This window comes from Thamnophis elegans, chromosome Z, assembly GCF_009769535.1.
Source record: "Thamnophis elegans isolate rThaEle1 chromosome Z, rThaEle1.pri, whole genome shotgun sequence".
NCBI classification, from domain to species: domain Eukaryota; kingdom Metazoa; phylum Chordata; class Lepidosauria; order Squamata; family Colubridae; genus Thamnophis; species Thamnophis elegans.
In genome coordinates this window covers 22,439,577-22,454,608 of record NC_045558.1, presented here as the reverse complement: position 1 = coordinate 22,454,608, position 15,032 = coordinate 22,439,577, and the positions used below count along the sequence as shown (strand labels likewise).

The 15,032-nt window shown below is 36.5% G+C and overlaps 1 protein-coding gene across 4 annotated transcripts in view; it reads right to left on the bottom strand.

Moving 5' to 3' along the window:
• Window positions 1–13,834, bottom strand: part of ABI1 (abl interactor 1) — an 85,643-nt gene extending 71,809 nt beyond the window's left edge. For all 4 annotated transcript variants that reach the window (XM_032235395.1, XM_032235398.1, XM_032235396.1 and 1 more), the window contains exon 1: window positions 13,517–13,834. In XM_032235395.1, coding sequence (XP_032091286.1) covers window positions 13,517–13,633 — 117 coding nt within the window. In that variant the 5' untranslated portion in view covers window positions 13,634–13,834. The remainder of the gene's footprint in view (window positions 1–13,516) is intronic.
• Between the last annotated feature and the right edge of the window lie 1,198 nt (window positions 13,835–15,032).

Sequence of the window (15,032 nt, the reverse complement as noted above, 5' to 3'; positions counted from 1 at the left end):
TCACTGCCTTGAGTTACTTATAAAGTAATAAAGGACAAAATCTAATAAATAAACTTTATACTACACTAGACATGATAGTAATCTGAACTTCGCAGTTATTCCTGTATCTGCCAGGTGATAAAAAGATTGAAACATGCTCTGCTTGCTTATATTACACACTCTTATAGGCAGTTAACTATACAGCACTATTGAGCCTCAACTTCTCAAGTACCTCTTCTGTCATATGAAATCTCAGATGTGCAAAAAGACTGAAGATATTTTCCTATGCAGTATTTTAGTTTGACCATAGCAAACCATATAAAACTATAAAATTATCACAAACAATCCAACAACTGGTTTTAGGATAAATCTGTTCCTCTGTTGTGTAAGTAGATAAGAAACCTAATGTGCAATCCAATGCATTCTATCAATTATTTACTCCATTTATTATACTCAATTGAGTTAATTTCAGAGAAATATTATAGGATTGCCATATTAGAATTCGTGAATTAAGGCTTGAAGGCATATCTGAGACTAAGATGAGACTTGCCAATTCTTGAAGAGCAAAGAACATCCAGTCATCCAGTGAAGTCTGCCAACATTTCTGTGTAATCTTTAGTACTATAATTTCCATATGAGTAAAGAATAAAATTGGTGACTAAGTGTGAGTCACTGAGTTAGGAAGCCACCTTTAAAAAAAAAGGCTAATTTCTTTTCCAAATGTCTCATATTCAGATTGTGTTCACATTCCAATTATAAGCAACTCTAAGAAAGAGGTATATGCAGATCTTTTATCTGTTTTACACTGCCTAAGGAAGCTATAACAGACTTTCTCAACTTAATGTGGACTGTACAGCTCATAATCCCTTGCCAATATGCCTATGGTTCATCTGTAAGGTATTAAGAAAGCGGACTTGTATCACCTCTCCAAAATTCTTAATTAAGATCTTCCATTTTTACCTTAGTTAAGTATTTCTCAATATTCCTTTCTGGGTGATTAAACATGGATTTTCATCTTTGTACTCAGGGGAAACGTGAGGCTTGGTATGGTTTTTTTTTCTAGCAATAGCAGTAGACTTATATACCGCTTCATAGGGCTTTAAGCGGTTTACAGAGAGTCAGCATATTGCCCCCAACAATCTGGGTCCTCATTTTACCCACCTCGGAAGGATGGAAGGCTGAGTCAACCCTGAGCCGGTGAGATTTGAACCGCTGAACTGCTGATCTAGCAGTAGCCTGCAGTGCTGCATTTAACCACTGCACCACCTCGGCTCTTATTTTTGAGGGTATTAAAATTTAAATTGTGACCATAGTATCAAAACTGTGAAGGAAGACAGGGGCCTGTGTCTTTTAAATTCAGGCCCACTCTTTTGAAGACAACAAAGACCATATTTTGGACAGAGAGGATCTCTGGTTTGAAAGAGGTGTTAAAGAGGCCATCATGGCAAAACTGAACAGCCCTCTCTCAACAGAGGGGGAGGGATACAACACCATATATCTCCAATCTACAATATAGTCCTTTCAACAATTCCAAAAAGGCTCCACACCCATTTTCATCAGGTGACCCTGATGACACAGATAAACCTCCAGGTGACCTTAATGACCCCCTAAAAGGATGGAAATGGCCACCTGTCTGCAAGGAGTATAAATCCTTCCATTCCCCACAGTCCAGTCAAAGCTGAAGAAGCTTCTTGGATGAGACATCTTCAAAAAAAAAAAAACCAGAAAGTACAGTTGTCTTTTGAAAAAGCGCCTTTGAAACAACCGTGACCTGGATAACTGAAAATTTCATAAACATTTCATAAACATTCAGGCATGTGTTTTTCTCTTAATTAAAAAAAAAATCTGAATGCTGTTTAGCATTTTGTCTAACATATTCCAGGATAGATTGTGTTATTTGGTCTATCAAATAAAACAAGCAAAAATAGTAGTTAAATCTATTTTCATTGAAATGGCAGTATGAAAAGTTGAACTTGACAGAAATGTCTTTGTTGTAGTATTGCTATGCTCTAATAATAATATTGAAAGTCTCCATCTAGGACGCCACTCAGTCAAACTATAACAATCAAGTAGGATAGGCTGGGTAACTTTCAGTAGGCAATGTACCTGCTTTTTATATAATGTGATTTATTATGTATTTTATGTGCATTATTTATATCCTTTAACTTCCCTGTATATTTATGTTACCATAATGGCTGAATTAATAAATAACAAGATGCAAGTATAGTATTTTTTTAAAAGCTTCAAAACATAGCAACATTTCTTTAAGACAGACATTTAAAACTGAACTATTATCCTACCATCCTTTTAAAGTCTGGAAATTTTTGAAATACTTTTGCCTAATACCTAAATTATTGAGAAAGACACAGAAGTGACATATAAGATAATCAAAAGCAAGAAGCCACAAAAGTTGAAACAGAATTGTTTACTGTCTCTATACTGCATGACTCAGAAAACAATTCTGATATTACTTAAATAATCAAAGAAGAATACCATAATACAGTATAACAACTCAAAGGCTCAGAAGTATGATAATGACCATTCATTCTTCAAATGCTCTCCGGAAGAATTTCGCCTAAAGTAGATTTTGGAAGGTCAGCAATGAGAGTGTAGCTTCATTTCTAGATGGAGGCAGACCAAATAATATTCCTTGTGCCAGGATGACCAAGTGCCACCCACCAACACAAATGTGCCAGGGGGAGGGGGAGCAGAAAACAATGGAAGAGGGACACCCCATTTCCCCGAATTCTTAGTTTCCTCCAAAAAAATAGAATAAATATATTATGAGATTCATATATTGTTTCCCAAATTACTTCACCAAGAATATACTAGCATAAATATTATGTTACAGTATTAGCCTACTAATATTCTTATGGCAAGAAATCACTACAAAATATACCTCTTAAATAAAGAGCACAAGAATGCATTTCCTTCTAGGGCGAAACCAACACTTGTGAAAGTGAAACAAACATTCAGTCCTCTTGATCACAGTATTTTTTCCTCTTGTTGACTTTTTATCTAGGTTAATGGCTGAGTTCTTTTTAACTTGACCTCATTGTCCTGGAAAAAGGACATACACAATAGCAGTGGCATTCATATACTGTAAATATATGGATAAGCTCAGCTGCAGAAATTGTAAACAACATACCATGAAAAATATTCATCAGTTTATCCATGGGTGCCCATGTTTTCATGGTATTTTAGTTAAGTATTTTTGTTTAACTAAAAGGGCCTGCTTATCCATGGATGGGACTCTTATGCAAGTATATACAAATTTTACTTTTAAAAAAGAACCTGCAGTCTCAAACGTATGACCATTCATCTAGCAGCCATTCAAAGTTATGTTGCTGCTGAAAATAGTGACTTATAACTGGCCCTTGTACCAGTTCCTGTTATAGCTAGCATTCCTGTAGTCACATTAGTTGGCAACCAGCATGTATGTACAATTGCAACTTCCCATGAGACTGTGAGCTTATGAGCTTCCTAACCAGCTTCCAACAAGCAATGTCAATGGGGAAAAGCCAAATTCACTTAATGACTGCAATGACTACAGTGATTTGTTTAATGGCCACAGCAAAATAGATCTTAAAATGGATGTGCCTCCCTTAATGACGTGCTTAGGAAGTTCAGGTAGCAATTATAGTCATAAGTATACTGTATATACTTGGGGATAAGCCCATCCAAAGATACGCTAAAGCAGGGATCAGCAACCTGCGGCTCTGGAGCCGCATTGGTTCTTTCAATTCTCTGCTGTGGCTCCATCACCAGTCAGCACCACAATTTTGAGAGGGGCTTCTAGTTGGGGGTGGCAAGCAGGGCATACCAGGAGGAGACTTTATGGCAAGAGACAGGTTTTCTGGTCAGCTCCACTAGTGATACGGCTTTCGGTTAGGACAGGTAGAGGAAAAAGGACACTGCAGTAGGAGGAGACTCTATGATGGGGAAATCAGACTTCAGGCAGCTCCAGAATTAAACAGAGAGTTTCCGGTTAGGACCTTTGTGGATCTTTGAGTGTTTACAGTCGCCAACCCCTACGTTAAAGCAAAGTTTTGGGGTGTATTTTGGCATCTAAAATTATCTTATGTGCAAGTATATATGTTTTTTTTTTAAAAAAGAACATTTTTATGGAAGATAAAACCCCATGTGTATAAAGCAACAGGGCAGAGATCTGGACAGTCCCAGGGGAAAAAAACATATATTTGAAGAGATTTCTGCACTCAATAATCCAATGCAAATCACTCATTGTTCTGCTTTCTACCTGGGGGAAAGGGGTGTTGATAAGACTCCTATTTCCATTTCCCCAAATTTCCATTTTTCTTTCCTTAATAGTTTCAAAATTTCAGAAAATTTGACATCTCTATAACTCAAGAAGAAAGCAGTGATTCAGGAGCAAGAACACCAAGTCTCATAAAGAAACCAGCACATCAACAAAACAGTAATTATCTGCCAAGAGATAAGAGAAGGGTTACAGATTAGTCTTTCCACACACAGATCTTTTAAAAACAAGCTGGGACAGATGTACCCTTAATAAATTACTCTTTCAAACGGGTGACAGAGCAGTCATTGATACAAAAGTGGGATATACAAGACTGAAGATGCACTAAATACAAACATCAGTCCATAGGAAATCTACTGTATGTAGATGGTATTAAATATTTAATACCTTTGAAATATCCCACTCATCAAATCACGACAAGCCCTCCCACTCTTACTGCACTGAATCCAAGGGAGCCAGACTAACGAAAGGGAATCTTTGCATACAAATGTTCTGTTATGAAAAGTTCTGAATTTTTCAGAGGTGGCAGTTTCAAAGAGCTTTGTAGGATTTTTTTTTTCTTGCAATATCATCATGGGAACCAAATGTTCTAAACTTACCTCTCACTCACAGATCCAGTTTGGACTCTGTGGCATTACATGATCTAATCCATCTTGCATTTTAATCAAAATCCATATGCAATATTAATTAAATCAAATTAAATTTCTGATTCTACATTCTTGTTTCATATACTTTTATACTACCAGGTGTTTTAGCTACAGTTGTTCAAAAGTAAGATCATCCAACTTCAGACAGGGCAACTTCACTATTGGAAGAAAATAAGCAAACTTATTAGGTGTGCAAAATACTTCTTTGGCTGGTAATGGTTACAGGCAGGCTTCGACTTATATAATTCAGTTCAGAATTTATGTTACTAAGTGAGAAATTTGTTGAGTTTTGCTGCGTTTTATGACTTTTCTTGCCACATTTGCTAGGTGAATCACTAGTAACCTGGTTATTAAGTGAATCTGGCTTCCCCACCAGTGGTGGGATTCAAAACATTTTATTACCGGTTCTATGGGCGTGGCTTTCTAGACATGGCAGGGGAAGGATACTGCAAAATCCCCATTCCCTCCCCACCCCACTAACCTGCTTCTAGCTCCATTCTCCTGTTTAGGGAAACAAAAGAAGATCAGCTAAGATGCTGAGGGGGCGGGGGCAGTCTATTTGCCGGTTCTCCTGACTACTCAAAATTTCCGCTACCGGTTCTCCAGAACCTGTCAGAACAGGCTGAATACAACCGCTGTTCCCCACTGACTTTGCTTGTCATAAAGTTGCAAAATGGAATCACATGGTCCTGGGACACTACAACCATCATAAAAATGAACCAGTTGTCAAACATCCGAATGTAAATCATGTGACCATGGGGATGTTACAATGGTTATAAGTGTGAAAAATGGTCACGTCACTTTTGTCAATGCTATTGTAACTCTGAACAGTCACTAAATAAACTGTTGTAAATGGAGGAATATCTAAATTACATTTGAACATTTTTTCCCTATTTAGAATATATATAGAAAATTTCCCAGATATTAACCAAATTAATCATATGCTACAAAGAAAAAACACAGATCTATGATTACATAAGCTCGACCTAATAAGCTTTTTTTCTCCTATTTTTCTATTTCTTTTCCTCTTTGAATCACATATTTTACACTTTTTAAATATGCATCTTATTTTAAGAGACTGCCTTACTTTATTGATTGAATGTAAGCGACTCTGGGAAACTCTTTGGCTAAATAGCAGAATGAAAAAATGCTTTCCCAGAATAAAATGTCTGCAACTGATTTCTGTAAACAGGATGTGCATTCTAATACATTATCCAAGACAGTTCGGTATAAATATTTTTCTCTAGACTATGGCAAAAATTAATTTAGGACTGACATGGCACAAACTTAAAGAATATAGAACTTAAAAAAAATAGAGCAGGATGATGCAGACCATAGTTTAAAAAATAATACTTAATATTTACGTATTTTATTTAATGGACAGTAAACAAGATTTTACTGAATCTTAAAGAAAAATAAAAAAATTAAAATACAAAGAAAGAAAGGAAAGAAAGAAAGAGAGAGAGAGAGAGAAAGAAAGAAAGAAAGAAACTTATATTTTATATTCATAAATATTCACTGGCTTACAAATGAATTCATTGCAATAATATAAACAATATAAAATATTTTATTTTATTTTTTAATTGAATTCATCACCTGACCTGAGAACTCAAAATATTTTATTATATCACAAAATCTGTCACTGCAACATGGATTGTTCCATTCTTTAACTAGTAGAAAATACTGCCTTTTTCAAAATAGATAAATCACACACTTCAAACATTTGTTTCAATATTTATTTACTGTAATCATCATTCACTACATCTTTTATTCATGAACCCATTGTTTGTTTCTGAATTATACCTTTTAACATATCATTAACAATATTACTTAATTAGTAGACTCGGGTGGTTGTTTAATATGTAATTTTAAGAAAGGCATTTCAGAATATCAGAACCGTTTTGTTATTTTAGCCCAACTGAATTTGCAAACAAGGATGATGTCTAATTAGTTTATTTTCCTTAGGCACATTGTAAAGCACTAAAACAACTATGCATCCGATTGTAAAATTAAAAAGTACTTTCTTCAAACTATATTTATAAAATTATTAAATTTAAAATGACATATTATAGACCAACTAAAGATAATAACCGTTTGTTATATTATTGTGTGACTTACATTTTGGCAATACTGTGATTTATTCAATAAAATGTTGTGGAGCAAATCATGGCTTAACTCAATATTTGAATCTCATCAATAATAGCGTTCAGCAATCAAGCAAACCATGTTGAACCTTATTTTCTTCCAGTTTAATATGCTCTGTGAACCTAGCTCTTTCCCCTGCTATGCAACAGGTTTAACATTGGAGGAGCTGGCCGATGTAATTAGAATAAGCCAAAATATAAATGAACCAGATTTCCTCCCATAAGTGTAAAGCAAAAAGTTATTCACCTCCGCCCAGTTACTACATTGTGATTTGGAGTGAAGAATCTCTATTGGGTTCAAGATTAATTTACACTTCAAGATATCAAACTGCAAAAATTAGGGGAAACAAATACAGCAAATCTCCTTTCATTAGCCCTAATTAGGGAGTCTCTTCCCATGAATCCAAACTGGTATTTTTCCGGCAAAAAATAATGTATGACTAAATATACACTGTATTAGTAGAAAATTTAAATCACACACAAAAACTCTACCTTTTTATTTATAGCAGAAATCTAGCACCGAAGAAATCTGTGTCTCACAAGATTCTGGAAATTTATGACAGATTTATAATAATTTAGCTCTACAAACTCCCCCATCGTTACTGAGATCCTTAAATCCTCAACTCATTTGCATTTGTTTCCTTTTATTTATATTCAGTTCCTCATACAGTCCTATACATGAAACACACTTGGTTTTTTCAAATATCATACGTCTTTGAACCCCATTGGCATCTTTCAAATGTCTTCTACCAGCATTCCCTTTTCACTCATCTCAGATAAGCCTTTTCAGGTAATCCATACATATCAGACTTAAAGAATACTACTATCCTGAAGCCTTGGTCGTTGTTTATTTGACATAGCTACTCTACTTACTTGGCTTACTTACTTTCTAATACAATATGGTATTAGCAATTCAGCTTCAGCAACCTAAGATACAGAAAGAATTACAGTCCAAAAGATTTGCACATAAATATCTCTTTATATGTTAGACATATTCAATTTAGACCTCAGATATAAACTTACCCACTGATTTTAATCACACCTGTCGGAACTCAGCATGTCGAAAGAATCTTTCAGAATTTGGTAAAAAGTGGATGATCATATTCGTGATTAATTAAGAGAAAAAAACTACTTCAGTCCCAAAAAATTATTCCTGCTTGTGTCCAAAATTCTGAGGCAGTTTTATACACTGCACTACATCAGGGTTCAATCATGTTTTATTCAGCAAACTGCTGGATAAACACTAAACGTTGTTTACAAACCACAATGATTACGTTGTTTCACATAATAGGTTAAGTTAAAACTAAGCAAGCTACACTATGATTTAAAACCAAATTGTATTTTCTTTCCCAGAGGACTACACAGTATCACAATTATGGAAGTACAAACACAAGTGTCAGGTAAATTCTTTTGGTTAGTTAGGCTGAAAGTTAGATGTTCATTATAAACACATTTAAGACAAAGATAAAGAATTCTTCAAAAAGGGCAACTGCTGAGAATTACAGGTTACAGGTTTAATTTTCCTGATAAAATACAGTTGTCCTTCCCTGTTTCATTTTTTAAGGATGTTTATTAAACTTCCATTCTATCCTATAGTTCTGATGATCTCCCATCCCAATTATTAATAATCAGGCCCACTCAATTGGGCCTTTTCAGTATTAACCAAGGTCATCTAGATTTTGCCACATCTTTTTCATAAAGAATTTCAATACTGTGTATGCTAAAATGTTTAAATCAACTCCTGATGAGCAATCATTTGGGGACAGGGAGCAAACCCCCAAATGAAATATTGTTTGAGATCTGTTAATAAATACTGACTTTTAATAACCCTGTTATGTTGCATTTAAACAATGAATCTTTGCTTATTCCTGGTTTTGCCATGTCCAAGTGTTTTGCCAATCCAGAAATGCAGGACAAAAGAGCAGATGTTCACATTGTGCAAAATCCCATATCCAACCATTTAAGAATTATAAAAAACCCACAATCTCATGTTTGTTTATATGTGTGTGTTTGAAGTTACACACCTGTGTTAATGTGTGAATTGACTGTAATCAAATAACTTCTAGCAAAAGTCAAAACCATTTTATAAATATTCTGAAGGGATTTATTCTAGGATCTTTAGATTACTTTTTACATCCTGCCTCTTAGTTTTTAGTATTTTCTCTGGGGATATGTATTTACATGTACATTGGGATACAAATACTGTTGCAATGGATTGAACATCCTTTGAAACTAATGCAAAATGGCAATCCTGATACCTTTCCAAGTCCCCGCATGCACACTTCACATAGTTCTACTGCCTTGCGTGTTAAATTCTCTAATACAGCATCAACATAGACATTGTCACTACCACCAAATTAATCCCCTGGAAACACAATCTTTATACCGTGCTAGTCTAACAGTGGAACAGATGGCTTCCTCCAGCTTGTCCTGTAATTCAGGGAAAATCAAATCAGTATTATCAACTCATTTATCACCTTATACTGAGTTAGTCTAAACCCTTGTAAAGCATCAAAATTAAGTATTACCCTAAAAATGCCACTGATTTCTTGTACAACTTAGCCAAGGCAAAGGTATTTTTTTTTAATTCACCAGCTGCTAATATTCACATTTCCTTTTCAAGCCATATGCATTTTTAAAGCACTAAAAAAAAAATCCAAATTGAAATACAGCACATGCATCCTGTATTAGTACACAGCACATGAAAACAGTATGTAATACCACACAGGTTCACCACAAATTGTATCAAATGCATGAGGTTGGGGGTTGAAACCAAACACACACTAACAGGTTGAAACTTGTTGCAGTTACCTCACCACTGTATTTGTCATATGTCCCATGAGTAAAACCAAAAGTAACCTCGCCTTTTTTGAAGCATTTGTATCAGCAGCTTTATTTGGGTGGAGCAAGAAAATGTCACCACAGTAATTAATTTAACCCTTACCATTGTAAAAAAAAATATGAAGAAGGGTTTAGAAAGATAATGCCAACTCTAGAGTTGAACTTGTTCTCCACAAATTCCTGGGTAAACTTCAATGCACTTTGAAAAGGAAAAGCAATACTTCTTTATAGAACAATACCCAGGGTGTATTTTAAGTTTAGCTAAATCAATGTGGATTTACAAAATTATTGGAAAGTTATATATTCAACTATAAAGAGTGTGAAATATTATATTTACTACAAATCTGATTACATTTGCAAGAAGACTTTATCATAAATCTGTCATCAGTGTTTCAGAATTCTTGTAGGAATTGAATACATTTTAAATAATATCTAAGTTAAGCTGAAATAGAAAATTGCCCTGAAAGTTGTAACATGAATTCATGCTAAATTACCAACATAAGCATGCTGGCAAGTCAAAGAGAATCTCTGCATTTACTTGAATGAATGCAAGTTTTATATCACAACTGTCTAATCAAAATCCTTTTAAGGATCTGGAGGTAGTTTTCTCTCAAAGTTTTTTCATATTAGATAGTGTATATGATTTATTCCAGTCTTTACTGTACTGATAGGTTCAAAACTTGTTATTATGTTTCCATATTAAAAACAGAAATTTTAAAAAGGTGGAGACTTCAAATGACACAAACCAATAGTTACTAGAAAGACCCAAAAGTTGTGATACATTGTGAATTCTTGGGGGGGGGGGGAATACAAAAATTCTAATTACATATTATGTTACTCTGTATACTGCAATGGATTTGCATCTTATTTATCCAAAAATAATTGTATTTACCACAGAGCAGTTGTCCTATTTTCCAACATGCCCTGTCCATTTATATAAATAAAACATTTTCCTATTTCTAACATTGTTTATAGTACATTTTTCATCAATGCTCCACATTTTTCATCCATGCAATCCTTCAAGGTTTGTTCCAATGATATTCATGCACTCAAGAAGAGAAACAAAAATCACACTGGAGCTGAGATTTTAATTAATTTTCTACTGCACTCTAAGATCAATGACCTTGTTTTACATCATGTAGCCTATACCATTGTAGGCCTGCATTTATTCTGTATAGAAAGTCGTCTTTAGATGTTACTAGTGCATTTAAGAAAATGTTAAAATCTGCTGTGTCATATCTAAAACAGTCATTCACAGTCAACTCTTTTGGTTATTATACCATATGATACATTTTAAAGCTATCTTTGTATTAATACAAATTCACCTGAATCTTTTTTTCCTCATTCTCTTCGTACCAGAGAATGAATACAGACATACCATATATGTATACATACCTATGGAGGGGAACCATTTCATAAATAAACCGGTATTCTGCACTCAATGATTAAGGATTAGGTCCCTAGGCTAAATCTCATTTATTTAAACATAAGTTTGAACTAAGCATTGCAGGAGCATTTCCCCCCAACTTTCCCCTCCCCAAAAGTACATAAATATATATAATTATGCTGATGGCCTCTACCTGTTTTCTATGATTTTCAGCTAACTCTGCACATTTTGGAATCAGAGGTTGGCTGAAAAGAAGGGTAACACAGATCTATCCATCTCAAGGGCATATCCAAGAACCAGGATTTGCTTTTCAAAAAAAGTAGAATCATCTGGCATACTTTTTAAAAAATACAATTGGAGCGTTATCAATATTTAAAACATAACAGACCTTTACAAGCTCTTGAATTAGCAATGAAAATGTTAAATAGATTTAGAACAGCATATCAATTGAAAGCAATGCAAGGGATAATGAGATATAATCCCCAGAATGCAACACAGTATTTAGAAAAATAGAGAAAAATGAGCAGTTCAAAACAATACACAATTTTATTTGTAAATATTGTTATTTCTAATAATATTAGAAATACAATATTAGGAAGCATAAATAATAAGGACAATGAGCATGATAAAAAGATTTCTGGAACACAAGGAAGCATGCAACAGATAGTGTGTTACTTTTTTCTACCCAAAATATATTCAGAATTGTTCAATTGCTGTTACATTTTCCAAAATGCAGTGCCCTCCATCAGGAATGTACAAAATACGGCTATATTTTAACATCCAGTTTGTACTATCTGATTAAATATCTTGTCTTGAAACTATACCACATATCCTTATTTTTAAAGAAAGATCAGTTGATAAAATTCATTGAAGAGGTGAATTAGAGTGTGATTGGAATTAAAAATTTATTTTAAATAAATACAGCATTCAGCCTTAATGAATTATCTCCCATAAAATATAAAAATATTACTGTAAAAGGCTTAATACCTGAAATCTACCTGTAAAAATAGCCTTATGACATGATAGAAATAGCTTTCTATTTGATTGGCTGCCCAGCTGCAGTTTACTTCTTTTTCCAGCTGATTATTTCAACAATTTAATATCATGCAGGAATGTAATTCATTTAGCTCAGTAAGATTTATATGCCAAAACATTAAATATCCATATAGAATTGACTCAGATGATTACATTACCCTAAGTTATTTATAAGAGTGGCTGCATCCATAAGCATGCCTAAGTGCAAGAAGGCTTTTGCTCCAGTTCCTTTGCTTCCAGTTCCTACCAGGATTTATTCATCCTGCCAGATGAGCAAGCCAAATGATTATTCACTATTTACATGAGAGTATTTTCCCACAACCCCACTGACATATTTGAAAAACAGGAGGAACAAATCTGGCCACTATTCATGCCCCAGCACCATTTAAGAACATTCAATTATTCTCTATTTCCAGCTGGAATTCTGCTTTTCTAGTGCACTAACAAGCATTATTTTAATGCATGTTTTGCAATCCGCACACGTGATCCTTAAGATATTATCAGGAGGGAGAAGAGTAACTAATGAGAAGGCATGAGAGGAGGTGGAGGAGGAGGAAACTGGCCCGAGAAAGCTAATAAGCAGCCTTATTAAATCCATGAACTATTTTCTGCCTCTGGATGGACCTCCCCCTCCCCATCTCCTGGTGCCCACCAGCTGTGCTGGAAGAAAACCACCCTCCGCCCCAATCTGGCTGCTGGGAAGGATGGCAGTAGCCGCCAGACATCGTTGGAAGGCGGCGGCTTGGGAAGAACCGCTCATCCCCTCGACACACACCCCATTCAAACGAACCACAACCCCACAGAAGTCTGCCGAGCCTGCCTTACAGTAAACACCTATTAGGTGGCACACCCTCGGCTCCGAAGTGATGAAATACGGCAACTACTCTGCCCCCATTTCCCTTCCTTTGCAAACAGCAGAGCGACTAAGGTGGAGTTGGACTTCAGGGCGAGGAGGAGGAAGTGGGGGAGATCTCACTTTGGTTAAAAGTTTAAAGCAAAAGCCCCAAGGAAGCGTGGGATGCGTGGGGTGGGGTGGGAGAAACCTGCGAGCCACATCATGCCCCCCCCCCCTAAAATGCCACGGTCGGTGCCCGCTTCCTGCAATTGTACGGGCGGAAGGCAAGGGGCTCCCTCCCATCCCAGCTGCCCGTGAAAGGGAGGCAAGGGCTCCTCGGAGCCGCTGCCAGCCTGCTGCCCGGCCTCTTACCTGGATGTAGTTGCTTTCACAGTAGTCCGCAACCCTGGTGAGGTTCTGGTAGCTCTCCACCAAAGCCCGCTTGCCCGAAGGGATTTCCTCTTCTAGTAACATTTGCAGCTCTGCCATTTTCCACCTTTCCGCATTGCTCTCTCCGGCATTCAAGAGATCGCGGGAGCGCCTCGGGCTCACGATGTGAATGCTATTGTGGGAACCCTGCTCGCCTCGGAGGCTCCGCTTTCTCCACCCACCCGCTCGCTCGCGATCCTTCCCTACCCTCGCCTGCCTGCCTACCTTCCTTCCTTCCTCTCTCCCTCCCTCCCTCCTTCTCACTCTCTCTCTCAGGAGCCCTCCTACTTCTACTCCCCTCCTGCTTCGCCCGGAAGAGGCAGCCGCGCGGTACGTCGGGAGATGTAGTCACGCCCGTGGCTTGGGGCAGCTTCTTGCGGCTTTTCCGGCGCCCGCCCCGGATTGCTGCTTCTGGATGAGCCCGAAGCAAGGTAAAAGGCGTCTCAGTCAAGACGTGGTGATTATGTCTTTTAATGCAGCATTTTTCTCCAGCGAATGCTGCTTGCTAGGGAATAAGAGCAAGGGTGGTGCTTCGTTATGATGTTTGCACGCATCCGAACTATTTTATTTATTTTATTAATTTAACTTGACAAACATGTACGAGGTAACAGGTATAAGTATAAACATGGACATGAACACAGGAAATGGGTACGAATAAGTGGGGACAATAGGACAGGGACGGTTGGCACGCTGGTGCACTTATGCATGCCCCCCCCCTTTACAGAAGTCATAGGAATGCGGTGAGATCAATGATAGTTTAAAGTTAAAGTTATGGGGGTTTGAGGATGTAACAACAGGGTCGGTTAGAGCATTCTAGGCTTGAGCACTCTGTGCTGAAGTCATATTTTCTGCAATCAAGTTTGGAGCACTTTATCTTGAGTTTGTATCGTTTGCCAGTGTATTATTGAGGTTGAAGCTGAAGTAGTCATTGACAGGTAGGACATTGTGGCAGACAATTTTGTGTACAACTAGACTGGGTTATTTCTTCATGTCACATAATATATATGGGTATATGCATAATTTTGTATTTATTTTGTCATTTTTATGTAGTGTATGTTTGAGAACTGTATGCAGCAAAATTTCATTTTACTGTATGCCAATTAGTGTACATTCAAAGTGACAATAAAGTTGTTCTAAGTCTAAGTCTGGTAGTTTAAACCGCCGTATGTGATTGATGCTTTGGTGAATAGATTTTGTTTAAGCATCATTTGTGGAATAAGTTTCAAAGGCTGTGTTCCTACCTGTTGAAATACAAAATATGGGTAACTCGATTTTACCAAAACTAAGGGACTTTTCATACAGTTGATGCTCCATTCCCATCTCTGAGGAAGCAAAAATTCCCATCATAAAATTTATTTCCCTGTTGCAGAGTGGCAGTACTGTAAAATCTCTTTTCCTAATCACTGACATGCACCAAGATGGTAGCTAAGAATGATTTACAGCTACAGGTAGTCCTTGA